General features: G+C 39.7%; 1 protein-coding gene and 1 long non-coding RNA gene across 4 annotated transcripts in view; one reads left to right on the top strand and one right to left on the bottom strand.

Moving 5' to 3' along the window:
* The window catches only part of dcps (decapping enzyme, scavenger), a 115236-nt gene that overhangs the window by 62046 nt on the left and 25604 nt on the right, over window positions 1–27586 (top strand). For all 3 annotated transcript variants that reach the window (XM_069894426.1, XM_069894427.1, XM_069894425.1), the window contains exon 3: window positions 13963–14108. In XM_069894426.1, the coding sequence (XP_069750527.1) occupies window positions 13963–14108 (146 nt within the window). The remainder of the gene's footprint in view (window positions 1–13962; window positions 14109–27586) is intronic.
* The window catches only part of LOC138741004 (uncharacterized), a 30477-nt gene continuing 6917 nt past the window's right edge, over window positions 4027–27586 (bottom strand). Inside the window, exon 2 of the long non-coding RNA XR_011343263.1 lies at window positions 4027–4313. This is a non-coding gene — a long non-coding RNA (uncharacterized lncRNA). The remainder of the gene's footprint in view (window positions 4314–27586) is intronic.

Genomic DNA, 27586 nt, shown 5'->3' with positions numbered 1-27586 from the left:
GTTGAATGTCCACAATAGGTCACTAGTTAAGTGAACTCCAAGGAACTTGGTGCTCTCCACACTCTCTATTATAGAGTTTTTGATCAGTGGTGGAGGGTGGTCGTTCTTGGTGCTCCTGAAGTCGTGATCATCTATGTCTTGTCCACGTTGCGACTTAGGTTGTTACTCTCACACCGTTTCACAAGGTTTTCCACCTCTTCTCTGTAGTGCGACTCGTTGTTGTTGCTGAGGCTAACTCTTTTGTCATCTGCAAACTTGATATTGGAGCTGAATCTGGCAATAAAGTCATGGGCAAGTAACGTGAACAGGAGCAGGCTGAGCACACAGCCCTAAGGTGTGCCAGTGCTCAGTGTGACGGTGCTCAATATTCTGCTACCAACCCGGACAGACTGTGCCTTTCTGTTAGGAACTCTAGAATCTAGTTACAGAGGGGGACTGATGAGTCCCAGCAAGGACAGCTTCTCCACCAGCCTCTGGTGAATGATCGCATTAGACACCGAGCTGAAGTTAATGAACAACAACTTGGCGTATGAGGCATCGTTCTTCAGATGGGTCAGGACATATTGAAGATACAAGGCTGTAGCATCATCTGTGGAATGATTTCTTCTGTAGGTGAATTGAAATGGGTCCAACAACTCTGGGAGTGTTTTGATGCGTCCCATCACCAGACACTCAAAACATTTTATTATGGTGGCCTGTTGTTATCACCCTCTTGGATAGTGGGTTGACAGTGGCTGTCTTTAGCCCTGCAGGAACAATGGACTGCTGCAGTGAGGTGTTGAAGATGTCAGTGAAGATCTGTCAATTGTTCTGTGCAGTCCTTAAATACCCGACCAGTTATGTGTGGGTTTACCTTGGATAGGGTTCTCCTCACCTCAGCTGCACCAATACAGGGGGCCTGTTCATTAGGAGGATACGGAGCTTTCTTTTGCTTCATCCTGTTCTCATCAAACTATGCATTGAAGGTGTTCAGTCTGTTTGGAAGGGAGGCATAATTTTCCTTAACTCACAAGGTTGACTTGTGATCCACTATAGTCCTAATCCTTTGCCTTATGTACCTAGTGTTGCTGGAGTTGCACAGTTGTCTGTGGATCTTCTGCGTGTACCCCGACTTTGGCTTCTGGATTGCATGGAAGAGTTCAGTCCTGGCTGATCATAATGCCATCCTACACCCTGTCCTGAAGGCAGCATCACAAGTACTGAGAAGGGCTCGGACCTCTGCATTCAATCATGGTTACTGGTTAACCCTGATTGTGAAGCATAAAACAATAATGGAACAATTTTCTAAAAATATTAATTCTGTGGTGCAGCAGTTAGTTCAATGCCTTTACAATGCCAGTGATCTGAACTGGACTCGAAACCCACGAGTTTGTACATTCTCCCTGTTTCTGCATGGGGTTTCTTCCCACTGTTCAAAACATACCAGGGGTGTTGGTTAATGGGGTGTAAATTGAGTGGCATGGACTCTTGGGCCAAAGTGCCCTGTTAGTGTAAGGCATGTCTAAATTAAAAAATAAATAAATTTACATTCCCTCCTGATAGAATATATGTCTCGTCAGTTATACACAATACAAGATTTTGTTGGTTAAACATAAAAGTTCAGAACTGTGCCCATTCATACTTGTTATCCTCAAAAATTATTTACAGCTCTGGATGTCCCACCTGAATTTCACATTAGTATAGATATTAGTTTCATGATTTTGTTATTTCAGGATATTTTGTAAATTACCAATATTCGAAAGGACAAACCATTTTTGCTGGTATTTATTTCCAAGCTGATAGTTTCCTTCTTTATTTACTTTTTAAAAAAACCCTTAATCCACTAATTGTATCTTTATTTTATCTGTGCATCCTCCTTTTCACGTATTATTTGTAGTTGTTGGTCTCCTTCAAGTTATCGTCATTCCCTTTCTCTACAATTATCTTTAAGTTTGTACACCTTCTTACCCTTGCCTCAGCAATGTCGACAGAATTCCAACCTGGAGTCCGTTCTTCCAATACTACACAGTTTTTCTCTCTCTCTCTCTCTCTCTCTCTCTCTCTCTCTCTCTCTCTCTCTCTCTCTCTCTCTTCTCTCATCATTACACCTTATTGGTACTTGCCGCAAGACATCTTAAAAATGAAAAGCACTGCATTAAATCCAAATCGTAATATATCCACTCCTCAGATTACTATAGGAAGCAGCATCTGCCACAGATTTAGAACCAGGGCAGTCTAGCTGCTTGTGTAAATAAAAGGTTAATACTAACATTTACATTAGGCTGTTTCAATCTCCAGGTCTCTACTGGCTCTTTCCTTGAATAGGCAATAATGTCTTTCACAGAGATGTTGTTACAAGCAGAGTAGTTGTGTTGACATGAGTTGTAACAACTTTTTTTTAATGAAAATTGATGAAGGCAGAGCAATGGACAGTGTGTATGTGGATTTTAGTATGGCATTTTACAAGGTCCAGCATGCAGACTTGTCCAGAAGGCGTAGGATCCAAGATGACTGGCGAGTTTGATCCGAAATTAGTCTAGTGATAGGAGGCTGAGAATAGTGGTGGAAGGTTGCTTTTCGAGTTGGTAGCTGTGACCAGTGGTGCTGAGCCCTTTCTTAGTTTATGATATATATTAATGACTTGGATGTGTGGATGGTATAATTAGCAAGTTTGCAGATGACATGAAAATCGGTGGCATTATAGCAAGAAAAGTTTATCTAAATCTACAGCAGGATATAGATCAATTGAAAAGTTGGGTGGATCATTGGCAAGTAGAATTTAATCCTTACAAATGTGAGATGGTGCATTTTGTGAAGACAAATAGGGCGAGGACATAACAGTAAATGGTAGGGTAGTAAGAAATAAAGAATGGTGAGGTTTAAATCCATGGATCCTTGAAAGTGGCAACAAATATATTTAGGATGTTGAAGAAGGCATATAATAAGTTTTCCTTCATAGATTGAGGCGTAGACGATAAAAGTTTGGATGTGATGTTGCATCTTTACAAAATGCTAGTCAGACTACACTTGGAGTATCGTGTGCATTTCTGGTTGCCCCACTATGGGAAGGATATGGTTAAGTTGAAGAGACTGAGGTTTTTATTTGTTTTGGTGGACTTTAAAAAATTTTTTTTAGTTTGGACAGTAATATAAGCCTGTGCCAACCAATTAACCTCCAACCCCCGTCTGGTTTGAAGGGTGGAAGGAAACCAGAGGACCTAGAAGAAACCTATGCAGACACAGGGAAAATATACAAACTCCTTACAGACAGAACCTGGGTCGCTGGCACTGTGCAGCATTAGGCTAACTGCTACGTTAAGTTTGCCACCCATTAGTTATGGGGAGAGATTGGAGTAAAAAAGAGGCTGAGGGATGACCCAGTAGACACACATAAAATTATGGGAGATACAGATAGGAATGAAAGTCAAAATATTTTTTCCATGGTTGGGTTATCAAAAACAAAAAGGCATAGAGTTAAAGTGAGGGGAAGGTTTTTTAAAGGGGATCTGACTGGTAACTTTCTGATGCATTCTGGGTTTCTTTAGCTGTGGAATAAACCAAGTACTCATGTTTCTTTGCTCATGTCAACATTTTAGGGGCAAAAGACTGAAGTCTCAAAATTTGAGTTCCATAATTCCGATTATGGTGGGTGATAATTTTCTTCCAGCCTACGTAAACTTTAACCTGTAGATTTCTGCCAGAGGTGGCAATACTGCAGTGTGTACGAAATGGAGTCTGAACTTATTATAATAAAGACGGAACATTAATTTTTAGTGCTTCTCACACCATACTTGTGATACCATCTCATGATTTGTGCACACATTTTCCACGTCCATCCATTTTAGCCCTTTAGTTCTTGATTAGAAATGTGTTATGTGTTATTGTGGAAAATGTGCTTGTTCTTTCTGAGTATGCCTGCCAACACAAATGCTCTGAATGAAAGGCCAACACAATGTTGTCTTGCATGAGTAATTACTTGGATATGGTTCCTTAGTCGTAAACTTGGCTTTCACAAACAATCAATTGATGTTTTCCTTACCCCATCCATTTCCACAACAAAAAGACTTTAATACTTCTTAAATTAGGAGAGAAAAAAGGCATTATTTTAGAAGGTTAATTGTGATTCTGTGGTATTAAGGCTTTACTTGACTTTCCCAGAGATTTGTTGAAATATTTGCACCTTCTTGTATCCTTTGCCTCTCCCAAGATTGCATGGCAGTGCGGTGCAGAGTTGTTGGTGTCTATATAGAACAAACTTGGTGTTCTGGATTGTCTTTCCGCATCCTTTGATATATATGTTTGAGGTTATTTGACAACAGGACATCTTGTTCTCACTGGATAGAGAGAAACAAAAACATCAATAATTTTGTTTTATTGTTTTGTTTTCTTATTTGCAATATAAGAACAACAAATTATTAAATGTATAGGTCTAAAAGCGGGGTTATCTTCAAAAACACCCTTGTATCAAATTGAGTTAATACCAATGACATTAGGAAATCAAATCCTGAGTGCTTAGCACCGTAAAGGGATTAAGTATATTGAGGATTGTTATGAATAAGGACTTCTACTAACTTCAATTCAGATCTTTTTTAAGAGATTGACCCTTCCAATGTGTAAAATGACATGAAGGCTCTTCTTCGAAAGGGGATCACAAGTATATCTAGGATCATTTCCTCTTGCCGAGCAATAACCCCAAACCAGATTTGCACAAGTTGAGGGAAAGATGGGAGACGGACTTGGGGAAAAGGATTCAAGAACAATATTGGTCAAAATTGTGCTCTGAAAAAATGACATCATTTATTAAAGTCAGTGCAATATAATTTTATGTACAACTATACCTAACACCACTGCATATTCTGAGCAATTTCCTTACCAAATTGTTAGTCTCCTGCATATCATGTGTTTCAAAATAGGAAGAATATTCCAAAGGATTGGACATTTTAATTGCTCTAAAACCAGTTATAATGTGGTAAATCAACTATGACTTGTAAAGATTAACATTATTGTTGTGGCAAAGGACTTGCCTGTCTATGAGGGGTATATATCTAATAGCTAATTAGCCTTGTTACAGACTTGTAGTTCTCTGGTGCTGGTCATTCATCAGTTTTGTTGAATGGGCTGTTCCAGAGGCAATGATGGGACTTGAGATTCTTGAGATTAGTTGCAGTTTAAATCATGCTTTACTGATTGTAATTTTAATGATACAGTGTGGTAGAAGCCCTTCTGGCCCATGAAACCCATGCTGCCCAATTACATCCAATTAACCTACCAACTTCGTACATTTTGGAGGGTGGGAGGAAATGACTAGCAGAGAAGGGATCGGAGGGAGTCAACATGGATTTACAAAAGGTAAATCGTGCTTGACAAATCTATTGGAATTCTTTGAGATGGTGACAGGTAAAATAGATGGGGGAGAGCCAGTGGATGTGGTGTACCTGGACTTCCAAAAGGCCTTCGATAAGGTCCCGCATAAACGACTGGCTTTCAAAATCAAGGTTCATGGGATTGGGGGCAAAGTATTGATGTGGATTGAGAACTGGCTGGTAGAAGACAGAGAGTTGGGATAAATGGCTCGTTTTCTGAGTGGCAGGCGATGACCAATGGGGTGCCACAGGGATTTGTACTGGGACCCCAGCTGTTCACAATTTACATTAATGATCTGGATGAGGGGATTGGATGTAATATCTCCAAATTTGCAGATGACACTAAGCTAGGAGGGGTTGTGTGCACGGAAGAGGGGGTCAGGAAGCTCCAGTGTGATTTGGATAAATTGAGGGACTGGGCAGATACATGGCAAATGCACTACAATGTGGATAAATGTGAGGTTATCCACTTTGGTAATACAAACCGGAGGGCAGATTACTATTTGAATGGCAATAGATTAAGAGATGGGGAAGTGCAGAGAGACCTAGGGGTACTTGTACACCAGTCTCCGAAGGCGAGCATGCAGGTACAGCAGGCGGTTAAAAAGGGAAATGGTATGTTGGCCTTCATATCAAGAGGGTTTGAGTATAGGAACAAGGATACCTTACTGCAGCTGTACAGGACCTTGGTGAGACCCCACCTGGAGTATTGTGTGCAGTTTTGGTCACCTTATGTAAGGAAGGATGTTCTTGCAATGGAGGGAGTGCAGAGGCGATTCACCAGGCTGATACCTGGAATGGCAGGAATGACTTATGAGGAAAGATTGCGCAAATTGGGATTGTACTCGCTGGAGTTTAGAAGATTGAGAGGGGATCTCATAGAGACGTATAAAATTCTGGCAGGACTGGACAGAATGGATGCAGATGGGATGTTTCCAATGATGGGAAAATCCAGAACCCGGGGCCATGGTTTGAGGATAATAGGCAAACCATTTAGGACTGAGATGAGGAGGAATTTCTTTACCCAGAGGGTGGTGAATCTGTGGAATTCATTGCCACAGAGGGCAGTAGAGGCAGGTTCATTAAATATATTTAAGAGGGAATTAGATCTATTTCTTCAGTAGAAGGGTATTAAAGGTTATGGAGAGAAGGCGGGGACGGGGTACTGAACTTTAAGATCCGCCATGATCTCGTTGAATGGCGGAGCAGGCTCGAAGGGTCGAATGTCCTATTCCTGCTCCTATCTTCTATATTTCTATGAAATCAGAGCACCCAGGGAAAAACCACACAGGTCCGGGGAGAATGTATAATTTGAACGGGGATTGCTGGTGCTGTAATTGTGGTGCGCTAACAGCGAGGCTTTGGTGAATTACGAGGTGAGCCTCAGTATACTGTGTCTCTGATCCCATGTAGCTATATTTGTATAAATAGTCCAAAATCACCAGTGATCCTTCACCCCAACCATTGTTGATCGAAGTGCCATTGTCTATTGAGGAGAAGTGATCTTTTGTTATTTTTTTGAAAATTTTATTTAATAATCATAATAAATCATACAATAAAAATACAAATGAAGACATAACATTTTTACCTTTTACAACCCCCACCCTACCCTCCCAACCCGCTTCTGAGTACCCCAAAGAAAGAAAAAAAGAAAGTGAAAGGAGGAGATCAATTAACATTACACCCATCAATTATTTGCCATCGTTTGGGGCATCACCACCAATATGTGGGGGGAAAAAATATTTCAACCGCATATATTCCATATATGGGCTCCAGGTTTTAACAAAAAAGGAATAATTATTGCATAAATTATATGTTATCTTTTCCAACAGAATACGAGATCTCATTTCCAAATGCCATCGTTGAATACTCAAATTGGTTTAATTTTCCCAAGTAATTGCCAAACATTTCCTAGCCACAGCTAAAGCTAATCTCAAAAAGTATCAGCACATTTACAAGGACGAGTTTTTAAAGCTGAATATAAGAGTAGGATTTTTTCTGATCATCCTTTGTTGTTGATTATTTGTACTGGTTATTAATGTCAGTACATGAGAGAGTTTATCAATATCATTCTATATTGTTCAGAAATCCTGAATTTATTAAATTAATGAGGGACCAAATATAGTTGTATTTGAAAATAAATTTAGATTCAGTAAATTTGTTTTATGGGACGCTTTGAAAGATTACTTGTGGGGACAAATTATTAGTTACACAGCTAAAATTAAAAAACAACATATGGTTGAGACTAGTAAACTGGAGAAGGAGATAGAGATCTTGGAAAAGGATTTGCAGTGAGATTCTACGGAATTTAAGAAAGCTCGTTTAGTTAATTTGAAATTACGGGATAAGTCGTTTCAAACTTTGAGAAATTATTGCAGAGAATTAAACAGTGATATTATGAGTTAGGTGAGAAAGCTCATGAAGTTTTAGCGTGAAAGTTAAAAACAGCAGGCTTCTAGAACAATAAATGCTATTAGACATGATTCAGTGATTACATATAAGCCTCAGGAAATTAATGATGCGTTTTGTATATTTTATGAGAAATTGTAAACTTCTGAAGTATTGCAAGATGAAGCTAAAATTGACAACTTTTTGTCTGATTTAGTTTTACCTTTGAAGGATACAGATATTAAGGATCTAGATGCTTTTTTTACTGTTAAAAGAAGTAAGGGAAGCACTTCGATCTATGACTGGTGGGAAGTCTCCAGGGGATGATGGTTTTACTTCTGAATTTTATAAAGAATTTCAGGATTTATTAATTCCTTTACTGATGGATGTATTGAAACAGGTGACCGAGACTGGTTCTTTCCCGGATTCTTTTTCTAAAGCAATTATTACAGTTATTCTTAAGAAGGATAGAGACCTACTAAAAACAGGATCTTATAGACCTATTTCCTTACTGAATGTAGATTATAAAATTGTTCCCACGGTTTTGGCTAACAGATTAACTAAATACTTACCAGATCTGATTCACATAGATCAGGGAAGTTTTTTTAAAAATCGGTATTCAGCAGTTAATATTGTAAAGTTGATTTATTTAATTAATATTTCTTGGGAGCGATTCGACTAACCAATGGTAATTGCTCTTGATGCAGAAAAGGCCTTTGATAAAGTAGAGTGGAGTTTTTTGTTTAACGTTTTGGAGAAGTTCAATTTTGGGCCTCTTTTTATTGGTTAGCTTTGTATAAAAATTCTACTACTAGAGTTGTGACAAATGGACAGGTATCTTCACCTTTTTTGTTATCTAGATCAACTAGACAAGGCTGTCCTTTGTCACTAGCTCTATTTGCATTGATTATTGAACCTTTGGCCCAGATGATTAGACAAGATTGTTATATTAAGGGTATTAAGGTGAAAGTGCATGAGTATATAATAAACTTGTTTGCAGATGATGTTTTGATATATTTAACACAACCTTTGCTGTCTTTGGGGAGTCTGCATGGCAGGTTGGAGCAGTATAGTGAAGTGTCAAGATATAAAATTAATTGGGAAAAGAGTGAAATTATGCCTTTGGCTGATGTAGATTATTCACTTTGCAGGCATATTGTGAAATTTAAGTGGTCTGACTGGATTAAATATTTAGGTATTATAATAGATAATAATTATAATCACATATGAATTGAATTATTTACCTCTATTGTCTAAAATTAAGCATAATTTAAATCGGTGGAAAGATTTACCTATAACATTAATAGGACGTGTTAATTGTGTTAAAATGAATATCTGTCCCCGAATTCAATATTTTTTTTTCAGTCTTTTCCTTGCAAGATTCCTCAAAAAATTTTCAAAGATCTGAATGCTTTGGTGAGGAAATTTTTGTGGAAAGATAAAATGGCGAGGGTGTCATGACAGAAATTCACCTGGAAGTATGCTTTCGGAGAGTTGAAACTTCCTCATTTTCAGAATTATTATGAATCAGAACAGTTGAAATTCACTAATAGGATGTTTGATGTGGATAAACCTCCGACATAGGCTAATATTGAACTATCTCAGATTGATGAGCAGAGGATGGATCAGTTTATTTATAGAATTCTCAGTTATTATATAATTATAATTTACCAGTGTTAAAAACATTTAATGGACTTATGGACTAAGAAGAATGAAATTATAGGTACTGAAGGTAAAATTTCAGCTAAAGCTCCTTTATTTCAAAATAAGCTTTTTCCTTTTACACTTAATAATCAACTTTTGAAGTTGTGGGAGGAGAAAGGAATTAAATTGGTAGAAGATTGTTACGAAGCTGGATTTTTTATTTCATTTCAAAGAATGAAAAAGAAATATGAAATATCTTCACTCTTTTTTCTTATCAAGTTAAAGCACTATTGTTGGATAATTTTGGGCTTACAATTGCGGCTACCTAAATGGTCTAAATTTGAAAGTCTACTTACTGATGGCGGTAAGAAAGGATTTATATCTCAAATGTATACTTTATTGCAGACTAAAATGCTTAAGCTGGATGTTTATAAATCTAAATTAAAATGGGAAAAAGATTTGTCCATGTCTATTTCTCAGGATGATTGGATGACTTTATGTGAGGACAGTATGACTAAAATTGTTAATGTAAGTTATGTGAGACGGTGAGACCTTTTTGGTATAAAATTAAGGAACTTTTAGAAGCTATTTTTAAACTTAAGTGATCTTTTGTTGAAATTGGGCCTGTGTTTGGACAGAGGATAGAGATTTGATGATAATTTGGAGCAAGTGAGCAGATGACAGAATAGTATTTCCCAGTCACTGTGAATTTTTGTGAGCTCATACTTCTCTGGACAATGTTCCAGATAATCAGATGCCAATATTGCAGCCATAATGAAACAGCTTGTTTAGAACCTCAGTAAGTTTAAGGGAAAGAAAGCTTTTGGAGCTAAATCTGGAGTTGTATGAACATAGCTTGGCATCTTTGAAAGTGGAGACCTCTTTGATAGTGGGAGGTTGAACTTGGAACTATTATAGAAGATGATGATTGCCTTCCAGCATTCACGGTTTCTCTTCATTGTACCAGTCAATGGAAAGATTCCTCCCCACTCCCCATTCATTCGCCTTCCCTCACATCTCCCTTATGGTTAACCAATTTTACCAAGGCTTATCCTCTTTGCCTTTGGTCTTCATTTCTTCTCTCAATGTTTTTCTGTTGCTATCTTCAAGGTCGAAAACATTCTCCAAGCTGCTCTTTTCTCTTGGTTGCTTGTCCATCATTATTCATGAATTCTTTTGACAAATTACAGAGCTTTATTCTGATCTATTTGTCATGTGATTGTTTAGTTCTAATGATAGGATGCCGTTTTCAGCGCTGTAGCACATACAGTGCCCTCCAAATACACATTTCTTCAATTCTTTTCCCCTGTTCTTCATAGTAACATTTGTAATCAAACACTTCACATGATGAAAGTGAACATTCCAGATTTTATTGAAGGATATTTGTGTACATTTTGTTTTGGTTATTGGAAATTACAACCATTTTATACATAGTCCCCTCATTTCAGATCACCATAATGTTTGGAACACATCAATGGTATCTTTATTAGTCATGTTTAGCTCTTGGTTGTGTATTCCTGCATGCAATCACTGCTTGATGTCTATGACTTATCGACATCATCAGGTGCAGAATATCTTTTCAGGTGATGCTCTGCTAGGCCTCTACTGTAGCCATCTTCAGCTCCTGCTTGTTTCAGGGGCTTGTCCCCTTAAGTTTTCTCTTCAGCATATGGAAGGCATGGTCAATTAGATTTAGATTGATTTTGGCATTTCAAGAATTTTCCAGGTTTTAGCTTTGTTGCTTTAGCGGTATTTTTGGGATCAAGAATGAAGCATTGTCCAATGTGTTAGAGGTATTGCTCAAATTTGCTCGATACACCTCAGAATTCATTTTGCTATTGCTCTCAGCAGTTACATCATCAATGAAGATAAGTGCGCCAGTACTTGTGGCAGCCATACATCCCCAGGTCATAGCACCCCCACCACCATGTTTCACAGATGAGGTAGGATCTTGGGCAGTTCCTTTACACCACCACATTTTGCTCTTGTCATCTCTCTGATTCAGGTTCATCTTGGTCTCATCTGTCCACAAGACCTTTTTCCAGAATTCTGCAGGCTCTTTTAAATACTTCTTGGCAAACTTTAATCTGGCCGTCCTGTTTCTGTGGCTAACTAATGATTTGCATCTTGCAGTCTCGCCTCTGTATTTGTGTTCATAAAGTCTTCTACAGATAGTAGTCATTGACATATCAACAACGACCTCCTGAAGAGTGTTTCTGATTGGTCAGACAGGCGATTGAGTATTTTTCTTCATTATGAAGAGAATTCTTCTGGTCCCTTTGCAATTACTGAGCTCACCAGTACGCTCCTTCTTCTTATTGATGTTCAAACAGTTGATTTTGGTTATCCTAAGGTTTGGGCACATAATGGCTTTTTTGTCTTTCATTGGCACAACTCTGGTCCTCATGTTGAAAAATGGCAACTACAGACTCCAAAGGTGATCAAAAGCTAACAAGCAAGCCAAGCACTCTTATAACTACAACAATGAAGCAATGAAACATCCCTGAGTACTCACAAACACTTGTGAAGCCAAATGTCCTAAACATTATAGTGCTGTGAAATAGGGGAATTATGTATAAGTGCTGTAATTTCTACATGGCCTAACCAAATTGTGTACAATCTGCAATGTGCACTTTGATTGCAAATTTAAAACTGTGGAGCACAGGGGCAAATAAAGGGGGGAAAAAAGTGTCTTTGTCCCAAACATTATGGAGGGCACTGTATGGAGTGCCTGAGCAGAAATCTAAAGCAGGTTAGCATTTATGAAGCACCTGGTGCTACTTTGGCATGTTCATTGACTTTGGCATGTGTGGTGGCGCACTCTCATGGTGAACCGGCCCCACGTGTAATGCCACGTGGCGAGGCAGCCATGGGAAGATGGCGCTGTCAGGTTTTTCTCCCTCCCTCGTCTCCTGCCCAGCGCGCGTCTGGGGCAGTGATTATGACGTCACAATGCACGGGGTGACTGAGCTCACGCTGCCCTTAAAAGGGGGCGCACTGAATTTGCATAAAAACAGTCATTAACGACTTTCAATGTGGTGGCTGAATCTTTCTTGGGTGTGTCCAGCACTACAATGGATTGATTCTTTGGCTTAATGGGGAGTTCCAGATGCTTGATGTGTTTTGCTTGTCCTTTTGAGCCACCAATTTTGAACCCCAAGCAAGTTGGTCTTGGTTGGGGTTCAACTTGTGTGTGCTTGGGGAGTGAAGTGAATTTCAAAATCACTTAGCATGGGCTAAAGGTGAAAGAAAAACGTTTTCAATTTAAACAGGGTATGGTTGGTGCTGTCAGAAGACGTCGTGGAATCAGATACATTTAAGAGGCATTTAGAGAGACACAAATAAAAAAGAATTGAACAAGAAAGTCTGTCGATATTGTGATTGCAGTTTAATACACAAAAGTGCTGGAGAATCTCAGTAGTCATGCAATGTACGTAGGAAGCAAAAAGCACCTGCCTGCTTTTTCCTCATATCTTGATGAAGGGCTCAGGTGTGAACCATTGGTTGTATGTATATCTGTGCTTGCTATGTATGGTGCATGACCTGAGTGTCTCCAGCATTTTTGGGTATTAAACTTGAGAAGGATTCAGTCCTGAAGCAGGCAAATGGGATTAGCCAAAAGGTTGGCATGGACAAATTTGGTGGTTGGACCTGTTTCTGTGCTGTACAAACTCTCGAGAGTCTATTTTCACTGTATTTTAGTATCTTGATTCTCAATTGATGTTAATTGCCTTGTTAAAACAAACCTCTGAAAATCTAGACAAGTGGAGCCCGAACAGATTAGACTCCTACAATTTTTTTGTGCATTTTGTTTTGCAACTATTTTTATTTAATGATATTTATACAGATTTTTTTTAAAAATTACAACAAAGCTGATCCTGGCAATTGGGACCCATGCTGCCCAATTAACCTATAACCAGGGTACGTTTTTGAATTTCACAATGAGTGCTATAACTACCAAAAGTTACTTAGCTATTTTGGGGGTGGGGGAACAGATAAATACTGGGGATTTTTTTTCACCATTCACATTATAGAGAATTGCAAATAGAGATAGCATATAATAATTTTAATGTTAAAACCTCTACTACAATCTTTTGAATCCACAATTTTTTGAAAGGGAATTTGTTGGTTGGATATTTCAAGTGATTACACCACATTGGATACAAATTATTTGGGGAAACATGTAGGGTAGTGATATTAGAGCAAGTAGCTCATATAAATACAAGCTGGCCTTTGTGGGCCAACTGCTCTATTTTGGTGTACAAACAGTTAATGTTCAACTCAATCCTTCATGAGGGGTTTATAGCCAAGATTTATAGCCAGAGGCCAAATATATTCCTGCGGGTTTAACATGAATGGTTATGGCAGGATTGCAGAGCTTTGATCTGATCTGTTGGTTGTGTAATTACCTTCACTAAATCCTGACTCATTAATTATAGTGTAGAATATTGCAGGCTAAAAGTAGGCCACTTCTTCAGTCGTATTACAAGAAGTCAATAACAGTTGAAGGCTTTGATTTTTGTTTAAGAGTTACTCGTCTCTGTATTTTTTTTATAAATTGTAAGATGAAGTCTGCATTCCTTGACAGAAATAAAGACCACAGTGGTATGTCCAGCAACAGAGAAGCATATCAAGAAATACCTGCAACAGGAGATGTACCTTGTAAATGAAACCGCAGATGACTACAAGAACATTACCACTCCATACCTTCAATCCCAAACCTTCAGTGTTCAGGTATTGTGCACTTAAATAAATTCTCTTTCTGCTCTCTCCTTTGCTTTCTCGCAGCTCTGAAGACAGAGGGTGAATCCTGATTCAAGAGAGACACATTGATAGGCTTATCTCCTGTCATAGAAATCTATCCAACCATTAAAAAAAATGTTAATTTACAGGATGTGGATGTTTCAGACATCCACATTTTACTGTCTCCTTATGTCTCTGAACTGAGGGCGCACTTAAGAAACCACAGTGATGTGACAAAGAAATGAACACCACAGATTTCCTTCCCAGAAGGATATTAATGAACCATTTTTTCGTTTGGCATTTGGAAGAAGACAAGACCAATGTTAACGCTGCTTTTAATTAAAATGTTTTGTTTGGCAGGGTCCTTGCAGGCTCCCACTTAGTGCTAGCACATATCAAAACAAAAGTAAATGAATAAATTCAGACAACAGAATCAGGATTTATTGTCTTGAACAAATCACAAAAGTCGCTGTTTTGCAGCAGCATCTTAGTGAAAACATTCATATTATGAACCTTCTTACAACAATAATATATAATAACAATAAAAATAATAATGGACGAAAAGTAAGGTAGTGTCTTTGGTTCATTGATCATTCAGGAATCTGATGGCAGCAGGGAAGAAGCTGTCCCTGTGCGCCTTTTGATCATTCAGGAATCTGATGGCAGCAGGGAAGAAGCTGTCCCTGTGCGCCTTTTGATCATTCAGGAATCTGATAGCAGCAGGGAAGAAGCTGTCCCTGTGCGTCTTTTGGCTCCTATACCTCCTTCCCAACAGAAACGCATACTCTGCCATCAGGAATGCCAAATGATTGTTTTAGAATCATGGAGAAACCCTGAGCTCTTGCTGACAATCAGGGTCCTGCTGTTATGCTAATCTATGATAATCCCCTTTTATTGTCTCCAAATTCCCATTAATTTTGCCTCTTCCAGATTCTACCATGTATCTGCACACTAGGGACAATTTACTGTTGTCAATGGATCGAACAAGTTGCATGTTTTTGGTTTGTGGGAAGAAGCCAGAATACGCAGAGTAAACTTGCATGGTGAGAGGAAGGTCTTGCAAATTCCTCGTGGACAGAACCTAAAGTTCATGATTGAATCTTGGTCATTGGGACAGTGAGGCAGTCACTTTGCAAGTTGCGTCACTACTTGAAGAATTTCTATATTAAATATCCTTGCTTCTTCTTGCTCGTGCTTTAAGTTTGAATTCTTTCAGAGTAGTCTGTTTCATAAATTTATGCTTTTTTCCTCCCTAAACTTTGTATTTTCCTTGAACTATGTATTTTCTTTTGTCATCCTTAACTTGAAAAGTTATCCTCTTGTTTTTGAACCTCAGACACAGCTGAAGTTGTTATTAAAATCTAGCTTTATGCTAATTAATCAATTAAATAACCCCTTTGCATTTTTTTTATCTGCTGGAGTCACTAATTTGTTCTGAATGTTTTTGCCTCTTGATTCTGGAATGAATTTAGTAATCTTGCTCTGAGTTTCTTCCAATAATCTGATATCTTCCAAAGAGTAACTCCAATTGCCCGGAGTACTCATTAACAGATGTTACATAACACTTACAACATCTCCAAAACATCTCAAGTGCACTCTTTTTTAAAATCCTAATATTTTGGCTGTTTTCCTCTTTATAAATGTGGTCATCAATTTTTAGCAGGTTGTCTATAAGAAACATTTTCTATTGGAGTACTACAAAAGAAGATAGTTACTCTAATCAATAGCAAAGAAGCAAAGACTGGAAAGATTCAGCTCTTCGAGAAGTGGTTGTGGAAAGAGAGGTGGAGTTTCAAGTTGAAAAAATTGGGGGAAGGCCAGGAGATCGATGAGACAGAAAACATATCTGATAAAATGAGACCAAGATAGCTGTGGGATTAGTTGTGCTCTAAATTATTTAGACGATGGATTAATGTGGAGGGGAGGGGGAATAGATAGATAATGTGAACAAGAGAACATAAAGCTTTGAAGCAAGGTTAGTCAGTGAAAATACAAAGAAAGAGATGTCTTAATTTTCTCATCTTTTACCTGAACCTGTAACTTTTAGCTCTCAACTCCACTACCCTGGGAAAAAGACTATTTTTATTGAGCTGTGCCCCTCAACAACATCTGCAGGTACATCATCAAAAACATATTCAGTGGATGAATCACAGTGTAGTACAGGAGCTGCTTTCCTTAAGGTCAGAAGAACCTACAGTAAGTAGTGAATGCAGCTCAGAACATCACACAAACTTCCCTCCCTTCCATGAACTCCATCTGCATCACCCACTGCCTCGAAAAGGCAGCCAACATACTGAAAGGACCCATTACACCTGACATACACACTTCTCCCTTCTCTCAGCAGGGAGAAGGGTTAGGAGTGTGAAAGCACACACCAGCAAACTCAAAGCTAGTTTCTTCCCTGCAGCCATTCGGCTCCTGATTAACAATGTTATTATGTTGCCCTTGTTTGGTACTAATTGATCTTTCTGTTCATTGAAATCTTATGCTCCATAAATTGTGCTCTTTAACTGCTGTATGAAATCTCTTGGTGCCTGCCACATTGACCACCGCCAGTGGGCTGATATCGCCTCAAACCGTGCATCTTGGTGCCTCACAGTTCGGCGGGCAGCAACCTCCTTTGAAGAAGACCGCAGAGCCCACCTCACTGACAAAAGACAAAGGAGGAAAAACCCAGCACCCAACCCCAACCCACCAATTTTCCCTTGCAACCGCTGCAACCGTGTCTGCCTGTCCCGCATCGGACTTGTCAGCCACAATCGAGCCTGCAGCTGACGTGGACTTTTACCGCCTCCATAAATCTTCGTCCGCGAAGCCAAGCCAAAGAAAGAATGTAGTAATGTTAGTGATAACCTGTTAGCCTGTTTGTAGAATAATTCTCATTGTAGAAGGTACTTCGTGACACATTAACTTAAAGAAAACTTCAAAAGCAATTTTTTAAACATCTTTGAAGTTAGCCTCCTGGTGAGAATAAACCCAGACTGTTCATATTCACCTTGTCACAGTTCTTCATTCCAGTCAAAATCATGGCGAATTTCTTATGCACTCACTCCACTGCTACCACATTGTTCCTGTGGGAACCAGAACTCTACCCACTACTTCAAATGTGATCCAACCCTTATATTGTTCAACTGCAACATGATGTCCTGACTTTTACATTTAATATCTCAGGTTATGAAGGCCAGCATACCTAATGGGCATTTCATTGCCCTCTCCACCTACTGCACCACTTCCAGGGAGCTCTGGAATTGCTTATCTAGTTTTATTTCAGATGCCACATCTTTAATACTTTCACTCTTTAGATAATCCAGGCTATTCTTAAAACTTCACATTTTTTAATTTCACTTTTCTCTTCTTTCTTCAAACATTCTGCACTATAATTTTTTTTGACCCAATTGGAATTCTTAATTATTGGTCCCTATTACGAACCAAATTCTACCATGGAAAATACACAATCAAGAGAAAATTTAATCTTGCAAAATGAATTATTTCTGAGGTGTCACTTCCTGAAATGACTGTTAGTTCAGGGAAGAACAGACCTTAATTCAGTTCAATGCATTCATATTTCATATTCCCCAAGCTACACTAAGAAAAGTGGGCTCGTCAAATTAATCACATCCTTGTTGATTTGGGTCTTTTCGGCAAAAATTATTCACTACTGAGGAAAGTGATCTAAATTGCTGCTGAGAAGTGATCTAATAGCAGTTTCGTGAGCACACACATTTCTGCCCTTTACCTATCCTCTTCCCAATCCCACAACAATGCAGAAATGGCAGAAAAGGCCTTTCCTCAGCAACCTCTGTGAAGAAAATCAGGTGGCCTGTAGTGCTTGGAGTGGAATTTAAAAAAATGAATTGATATTGAAGAGGTGGGGTGTAAATGGTCATAGGGAATCAAGGATTGAAACATTTGGATTAGGAGGTTGACATAGGTGGTGGGAGGAGTGTTGGGCAGGTTGGTGAACAAATAATTAACCAGGGCCTAGACTGAATAAGATAGCAATGTTGGGTTTCTTTCACATAACACCAAAACAGGTTTCAGCTCTACTTTTAGGGCCAGCTCACTTTTCTCAAACTGACGCATCAGTGTCGTCAATGTGAGTTCCTGTGATGCAGGGAACCTTGGATGACATCACGGCCAACTGTGGCCAAAAACATAATAAAGGAACAACACTTTCTTAATCCATTTGGGTACCTGCAAATTCATGTATGAACAGAGAATTTTCCAATTTCCTATGTGTTTCTTTCCCACTGTAGTTGGTCTACTTAACTGTGCTCATTTTTTCCATTCCATTTCTCACCCCAGCCATCTAGATGTTACCCTCCCTTGCCTGTCCATGAGCACACACCTGTCCAGCTGGAATCATCTCCTTTGGTCTGCCATTCCTATCCCCTCCTCATTTGGTTTCATTTCTTCATCATTCCTCCCATATCTGGTCCACTTGCCACTCTTCATCTTCTGTCTCTACCTTTCCCCACCCCTCCCTCACCTGATTCACTCTCCACCTGTATATCCACCAAGCTCTCTCAAAATTCCTTCCTCCACTTGCCTCCAACTGCCCAACATCCCCAACCTCGTCTGCTTCCTCCTGCCTCTCTCCTCCCTTCCACTCTTTATACTTCCTTCCTTCCCTCTACATTCAGCCTTGATGGAGGGTCTTTACCTGAAATATTAACCATCCTTTTGAAACCTCAGTGGCTGCATGACCCACTAAGTTCCTCCAGCAGTTTGTTTTTTGCTTCAGATTCCAGCATCTGCAGTTACGTGTGTCTCCAATCTTGATTAAAGTTGCATAAGCTACTTTTTTTTTGGAAGGGAGCAAGGTCCAGGCACTTTAGAAAATGGTCATGTTTCAGAAGCTCTTGTCCCCACTTTGCTCTAAGCCATGAGATTAAATGTATTGGATTTTTGAAGCTTCCCAATCTTGAATTTCAGAAACTTTCATAATATATTGTACTTTTGATAATGAAAAGTTCTTTTTGCGCAATAATATGACGTTTGTGACTCTAAATGTGGAGGAATGGTTCTATGTGCTTCTTTGTATTTTAATTATTTCTGCATTAAACTCACTGTTAAACTCATTCCTTGTCTTTCATTCTGACTGACAGGGACAAGTATTGCTGGAGGGCCTGTTTCCTGTGACTTGATGAATTCTGCTCTCATATGAACACATTTCTGCCTTGTACCAGCTTTTCAACAGATTCCATTTTCTCAACTTAACCTCTTGACTGAACATTACAGCGATGTGCTACACACAGCGCTAAAGCAATAACGAAGACATGTATGGAGTTGCTTTAATCGGGTCCCCAGCCCAAGCTTATATCGATTTTCCATTTCTGCCACTCTTGGCAGAAATGACGACATCAGTACATACAAGGGGCTCTTCCAGGGTGCAGGCTTTCTCTTCTCAATGAAGAAGGCCCAGTGCCATCTTGGGAGCTGGCCTCCCTACCAAATAGACTTTGGCTCTGATCCTCTCTTTGAAGCACATTTAATTCAGGGATTAAAATAATGGATTGGAAATCATGAAAGATAATTATTCCCCCCCCCCCCCAAAAAAACTTTAGAAAAAGATGAAATCATGAAAAAATGGGTTTCTGAAAGTCCCACAGATTTCCATTCCAGAAACCAGCTAGATTTATGGGCTGCTCTCTGTTATGTGGGGAAATTTCAGCACAAAGCACAGGTGGGTTAGAGCAGTAGAATCCAGGTACCTGTACTTCAGATTTCAGATTTATTGCCGGAGTACATACAGTACATGGCATCACATACTACTCTGAGATTCTTTTTCCTGCAGGCGAGGCAGAATTACCACTTGTTGGCAGTGACCACTATCGAGAAATCTGCAGGAACAATGCTGTTGGAGAAAAGCAGCAATGATCAAGAATCCACATTACCTAGCACCCACTCTGTTCTTGCTGCTGTCATCAGGAAAGAGGTATAGGTGCCACCAGACTCACACTACCAGGTTTAGGAACAACTATTATCCCTCTACCATCAGACTCTTCGACAACAAACTCAATAAGGGATTCATTTAAGGACCCATGAGCACTTCATTGTTTTTTTTTGTTCTCTCTGTATTGGACAGTCAGTTTATTTACTTACATGTATATGCTGTGTACAGCTTTTTTTACACTACAATAAGTGGTAATTCTGCCTCGCCCACAGAAGAAGAATCTCATGGTTTAATGTGATGTTTTATATATATATATATATATATATATATATATTTTTTTTTTATATATATATATATATATATCCATCCTCAACATTCATTGGAATGACTTCATCACCAACGTCGAAGTACTCGAGCTGGTAGAATCCGCAAGCATCGAATCCACGCTGCTGAAGACCCAACTGCGCTGGGTGGGTCACGTCTCCAGAATGGAGGACCATCACCTTCCCAAGATCATGTTATATGGCAAACTCTCCACTGGCCACCGAGACAGAGGTGCACCAAAGAAGAGGTACAAGGACTGCTTAAAGAAATCTCTTGGTGCCTGCCACATTGACCACCGCCAGTGGGCTGATCTCGCCTCCAACCGTGCATCTTGGCGCCTCACAGTTTGGCGGGCTGCAACCTCCTTTGAAGAAGACCACAGAGCTCACCTCATTGACAAGAGACGAAGGAGGAAAAACCCAACACCTAACCCCAACCAACCAATTTTCCCTTGCAACCGCTGCCTGTCCCGCATCGGACTTTTCAGTCACCAACGAGCCTGCAGCAGACGTGGACATAACCCTCCATAAATCTTCATCCGCGAAGCCAAGCCAAAGAAGAAAAGAAGAAAAATATATGTACTCTGACAATAAATCTAAAATCTGTAAAAAAAACTACTTAAAATGCAGATGTAAGCAAATTAAAGAAATGTAAACAAGCTGTGCAATACAAATAAATAAAATCAGTGAAGTGCAAAAGAATATTTAAACGAGTCCCTGATTGAGTTTGTTGTTGAGGAGTCTGATGGTGGAGGGGTAGCAGCTGTTCCTGACCCTGGTGGTGGACTTTAGCCCACCTTATTTGCTCCAATCATCAACCGCCCATTTAAGGTAAACCTAATTTAATCCCATTTTGAATTCTCACATTCCTATCAAATTCCTCCAGATTCAACCTCTCATGAACTCTGTGGGGGAGGGGGGATGGGGGTGTGGATGGAATTTACAGAAGTCAATTTACCAACCAATCTGATGCAGGAGGAAACTTGCCTGCTGTTGGTCCATAACACTCTAAACCTTTCTTTTACATGTACCTGCCTAAATATCTTCAATAGTATAATTGTCCCTGCTTCTACCACTTCCTCTGGCAGCTTTTTCTATGTACTCAACATCCTCTGTTCTTAATGATAATGAGTTTATTGTCATAAACATTTTACAATGTACATGTGCACTGAAATTTTAATTGGTGCAGCTGAACAGTAAAACAAAACAGTAAAAACAACTAAAAAGAGACAACTACAGTAGTATACTTAATTGAATAAAATATGACAATAAATACAAAAAATACACAATTCTTGTGCAAAACAAAATGACCTGGTAATAGTGCAGGCAATCCTTTTGTGGTGTCGAAGCAGTCCCTGATTACTGTAACAAGGGAGGATCAAGAGCTTGATTACTGTTGGAAAAAAATTGCTCTTGAACCTACAGGTGCTGGCTTTCAGGCTTCTGTACCTTTTGCCCAAAGGTAGCAGTGAGAAGAGGTTGTGACCAGGGTGATGAAGGTCCTTTATGATGTTGACTGCCTTTTTGAGGCTGCACCACCCATCGATACATTGAATGGATGGGAGGTTGGAGGCTGTGATGGACCTGGCTACATTTGTTATCTTCAGTAGCCTTCTGCTTTCCTGGGCAGTTGAATTTCTCAAACAAAACTGTGTTACAAATCAACAGAATATTTTCCACACAGCACTTGTAGAGATTTAATTGAGCTTTCGATGACATGCCAAATTTCCTCAGAAAGCAGAGGCATTGATGTACCTTCTTCACAGTTGCCTCGATATGCTGGCTTCATCAGAGGTCTTCTCATATATGGACTCCTAGAAACTTGAACAGTCTAACCCTCTCCACTTCTGTTCCATCATTGCAGACAGGTACATGGTTGCAGGCCTCTCCGACCTAAAATCAATTAAAAGCTCTTTGGTCTTAATAACAATGAGAGTAAGATTTTTGTTCTGGCACCACCAACCAAGCTCCTGATCTCCATTCTAACTCATCATTTCCAGTTATTCGGCTAGTAATGAATGATAGTATCATCGGTGAATTTGTAGATTGAGTTGGAGCTGAACTTAGTTACACAGTCATGAGTGTAGGGGAAGTAGAGTAGGGGCCAAAGTACGCAACTTTGGGCTGCCCCTGTGTTGACTCAGGTGGAGGCCTGGCATGAAAGGGCCTAGAGAGTTGTATTGCACAAAAATAGATTGCTTAGCCCACCACATCTATACTGTCCTTTTTGCCCATCTGCACTAATCCCATTTGCCTGCATTAGATCTATTTAAATGGTCTAAGTGCCTCTTTGATGATTGATTCTGATTCCATCACCTGCTCTGACAGCAGTTACAGACATCAACCAAATAACAAATCTTATCCCTCAGATCCACTATAAAACTCCTTGCTCTCACCTTAATCCTACACCCTTTGATATTGATAACCCTCCTATGGGGGAAAAAAAGATTCTATTTAACTTATCCATGCCTTGGATCACCCTTCACAGCCTTAACTGAAGTCAGCATTCTTCATTTCCTCCATAGATTCATTGTTTTTCATGCTTCTTAACTCCGATGGGCTGCTTTCACTTCCCAAAACATTACTAAAGTAGAACCCTCCATATCTCCATTTATCATATCCCCTGAAGAATAGGTCTACCACCCAGGTTCAATAAATAGCACTTCTAGCTGCAACATTTTATCTCAGAAATGTGGGAGCCTTTGTAAGGTGTCTAGGGTAGAGATCTGGATGAGATCACATTAATTAGAAGGGGTGACACCATGAAGCATTTGAATTACAAGACGTTACTCACCTCTGAGCTAATGAGCTTCTGAGTAATGGATGAGTGCGACTGCCCATATCTAGAGTCCTTGCCCAGAGCTAATCGAGATGACAGAGTTGTCTCTAGTCTATGCTTTGAGTATTCACAGATTCCGTTATAAGATCCCTATATTTTATAAGAAAACCTTGATTTTTAAGGTCAGACTTGTCCAACTTTTCCCAGACCCTAATCTTTTTCCACAAAAATCTTATTCCTCAGCATTTTCTACCGTTTTTCTCTGCTTCTTTGGAAGTTTCATGATGTTGAAAGCTGTGTGCATATTGCATTTATTTATTGAAACATTTTTTGTAGAAACATAAATAGCCAAGGCTTGGAACTGAGCAGCAGGCTGAAATAGACTCTTCTCTGGAATGGCTACTTTAAATGATTACAGTGATAATTCATTACACATCCGAAGGTTTTCAATATGTTCTCCACTGGGTATCAATCCACATTTTCCTTTCTCTGCTCATAATTTCTTACCTATATTATGCTGAAGTTTTGATTTGTATTGGAATAGAGTACCAAAAGTAATTCTAATTCTCGAGGTTCTTTCACAGGCATACATTTTTTACATGTGAACTCACTGTGAATGTTGGCAGGATATTTAACCTTTAAAGAAATATTTATGGTCGTTCAGCAGTTGACATAGGCAAAGTGTCAGGATTTTTCACATAATTATGACGAAGGAATAGTGATGTTTTGTCTGAATCAAGATAGTCTGTCACATGGAACCAATGGATTTGTTTGGTGACAGAGGACCCCGATGTTGGAGAATTCTGTTAAAATAGCTTGTGCGCAACTGCAGTGAAGCTGTAGGTGCCATGTTCAACAGGCTGGGTATCATGGGTGTGATAAAAGTGGCTGTGAATGTAACAAGGATGTTGCTAAACACTGACTCTTCTGGATGATCTTGAAATTCCTAAGTGACCTCTTTGCAGATACTGGACCAGTGCAGACATTAGACCAATGCAGACATTCCATCACGGCAATAACTTACTTTCAGAATGCAGAAAGAAACATCTGGTGTGCCTCACAAGTGTTGACAAGGTGTACTTCAGGTCACCAATTGTCCCCAAGCATGTTGATGCTGGAGATATGCTATAAAGTCATAGAGCACCTAAACAAGCCCTTCAAACATCAAGCTCCCACACTCTGATCCCATTTTTATTCTCTCCACATTCTGATCAAATCTCCCCAAGATTGTACCACTCATTTCTCACAAGAACATGACACACGAACACCATGGAACCCAAGTCAGCAGAGCTGTGAGGCAACCTGCTGCTTAATGAGAGAGATATTCCTGAATGTTAAAGTAATATGGATGATCCTTGCTTGTTACATATGCCCATTGCTCTTGTTCCCACTGTGTTTGTCATCTGAGCCTGAATGTTGTCCATATGTTATATGTTGCCTTTATCAGAAAAGTTAAAAATTGACAGAAACACTGCAAATCTTTTGTCACTCCATCTCAATAAAATGCTTCTCAAAACAGAAATATACAACACCAGCAGGTTTAAACTAGTTTGGCAGGGGGGTGGGGATCAGAGTGTGAGAGCAGTGTCAAGGGAGCATGGCCACCTAGATAGGAATAACAACAATAAAATAGGTAGGATGGAGATTAGGGTAAAAGGTAAAAAAGGGAATATATGTGGGGGTCATTCTCTGAAATGCATATATTTTAATGCAAGAAGCATAGTGAATAAGGTAGATGAGCTTAGAGCATGGACAGATACTTAGGGTCATGATATTGTGGCAATTAGTGAGACCTGGCTACAGGAGGGGCAGGACTGGCAACTTAATATTCCAGGATACATTTGTTTTAGATGTGATAGATCAGGGGGTAAAAAAGGGGGAGGAGTTGCTCTGCTTGTTAAGGAGGACATTACTGCCGTGAGGTGGCAGAATGGTCTGGAGGGATCGTCCAGTGAGGCTGTTTGGGTGGAATTGAGGGGTGAAGGAGGCATGAGGGTGCTAATAGGGGTGTATTACAGACCGCCAAATGGGCCAAGAGAATTAGAGGAACAAATTTGTAGGGAGATAACGTGTATGTGTGAGAATCATAAGGTAGTGATCATGGGAGATTTTAACTTCCCTCACATTGATTGGGATACCCACACAGTTAGAGGGCTGGATGGGCTAGAGTTCATTAAATGTGTTCAAGATTGTTTTCTAAATCAATTAGTAGAAGAACCGACTCGGGATGGTGTAATACTGGATCTCCTGTTAGGGAACGAGCTAGGTCAGGTATGGGACATTAATGTTGGAGAACAACTTGGGTCTAGTGATCATAACTCTGTTAGTTTTCAGTTAGTTTTAGGGAAGAGCAAAGAGGGGCTTAAAGTTGAGGTTCTGAATTGGAGAAGAGCAAATTTCGAAGGAATAAGAAGGGATTTGGGGAGTATTGAGTGGGACAGGATATTTTCAGGTGAAGATGTAAATGACAAATGGAGGATATTCAAAAAAGAAATTTTGAGGGTACAGAGCAGATATGTCCCAGTGAGGATCAAAGGAAAGGCTGGAAGTCATAGGGAGGCTTGGTTTTTGAAGAATATTGGAAATTTGGTTAGGAGAAAAAGGGAGGTGTAATAGAGGTATAAAGAGCAGGGAGCTGAGAATTTGAAGGAGGACTACAAGGAGTGTAGAAGGAATCTTAAGAAAGAAATTAGAAAGGCCAAAAAAAGGCACGAAGAGGCTTTGGCAGACAGAGTAAAAATAAATCCAAAGGGTTTCTATAGGTACGTTAAAAGTGAAAGATTAGTGAGAGATAAAATTGGACCCCTTGTAGATAGCGAGGGTAGGCTGAGTGAGAAGTCAGAGGAAATGGGGGAAATTTTGAATGATTTCTTTGCCTTGGTATTTACTAGGGAAAAAAATATTGAACCAGTTGAAGTAAAGAAAAATAGTGGGGAGGTCATGAAGCATATAAGGATAACCGAGGAGGTAGTGATGGCTGTGTTGAAAAAGATAAAGGTGGATAAATCTCCGGGACCGGACAAAATATTCCCAAGGACACTCAGGGAGGCTTGTTGACAGATAGTGGGGCCATTAACAGAGATATTTAGGATGTCACTGGGCATGGGGGTAGTGCCAAAGGATTGGAGGTTTGCGCATGTGGTTCTGCTGTTTAAGAAAGGGTCCAAATGTAAACCTGGGAATTATAGGCCCGTGAGTCTGACGTCTGTGGTGGGCAAGTTGATGGAAAGTGTTCTGAGGGATGGTATTTACAAATATTTGGAGGTATAGGGATTGATAGGGAGTAATCAGCATGGTTTTGTCAGGGGTAGATCATGCTTGACAAATCTGATTGAGTTTTTCGAGGGGGTTACAAAAAAGGTTGATGAAGGGAAAGCTGTGGATGTTGTCTATTTAGATTTTAGAAAAGCTTTTGACAAAGTTCCCCACAAGAGGTTAGGAAAAAAGGTGGAGGCATTAGGTATAAATAAGGAGGTAGTGAAATGGATTCAGAAATGATTGGATGGGAAGTGTCAGAGAGTAGTGGTAGAAAATTGTTTGTCCAATTGGAGGCCGGTAACTAGTGGAGTTCCTCGGGGATCGGTCCTGGGTCCACTATTGTTTGTTATATATATTAATGATCTGGAAGTAGGGGTGGAGAGTTGGGTAAGCAAGTTTGCAGATGATACAAAGATTGGTGGTGTTGTGGACAGTGAGGAAGATTACTGTAGATTAAAAGGTTATTTAGGAAGGCTGGAGGTGTGGGCTGAGAATTGGCTGATGGAATTTAATACAGATAAATGTGAGGTGTTAATTTTGGAAAGGCAAATCTAAATAGGTCATATGCATTAAATGGTAGGCTATTGAGATGTGCAGAGCAACAAAGGGATTTAGGAGTTGTGGTAAATAATACCCTCAAGGCTGATACTCAGGTAGATGGTGTGGTGAAGAAGGCATTTGGAATGTTGGCCTTCATAAATCGGAGTATTGAATTCAAGAGTAGGGAGGTTATGATGAAATTGTACAAGGCATTGGTGAGGCCAAATTTGGAGAACTGTGTACAGTTTTGGTCACCAAATTATAGGAAAGATATAAACAAAGTAGAGAGAGTGCAGAGAAGGTTCACGGGAATGTTGACAGGATTTCAAGGTTTGAATTACAGGGAAAGGTTATGCAGATTGAGGGGGGGACTTGATAGAGGTGTTTAAGATTTTAAAAGGGACAGACAGAGTAAATGTGGATAGGCTTTTTCAATTAAGAGTGGGGGAGATTCAAACTCGAGGGCATGGTTTAAGATTGAAGGGGGAGAATTATAAGGGGAACATGAGGAGAAATTTCTTTACACAAAGGGTGGCAGGGATGTGGAATGAGCTTCCGGCAGACGTGGTTGAGGCGGGATCATTGGTTACATTTAAGGAAAGACTGGATAGTTACATGGAGAGGAGAGGACGGGAAGGGTATGGACCGGGTGCTGGTCAGTGGGACTAGGAGG

This window comes from Narcine bancroftii, chromosome 8 (genome assembly GCF_036971445.1).
Source record: "Narcine bancroftii isolate sNarBan1 chromosome 8, sNarBan1.hap1, whole genome shotgun sequence".
Taxonomy (NCBI): domain Eukaryota; kingdom Metazoa; phylum Chordata; class Chondrichthyes; order Torpediniformes; family Narcinidae; genus Narcine; species Narcine bancroftii.
The sequence above is the reverse complement of the archived record's forward strand: the minus strand, read 5'-3'. Positions and strand labels throughout refer to the sequence as shown.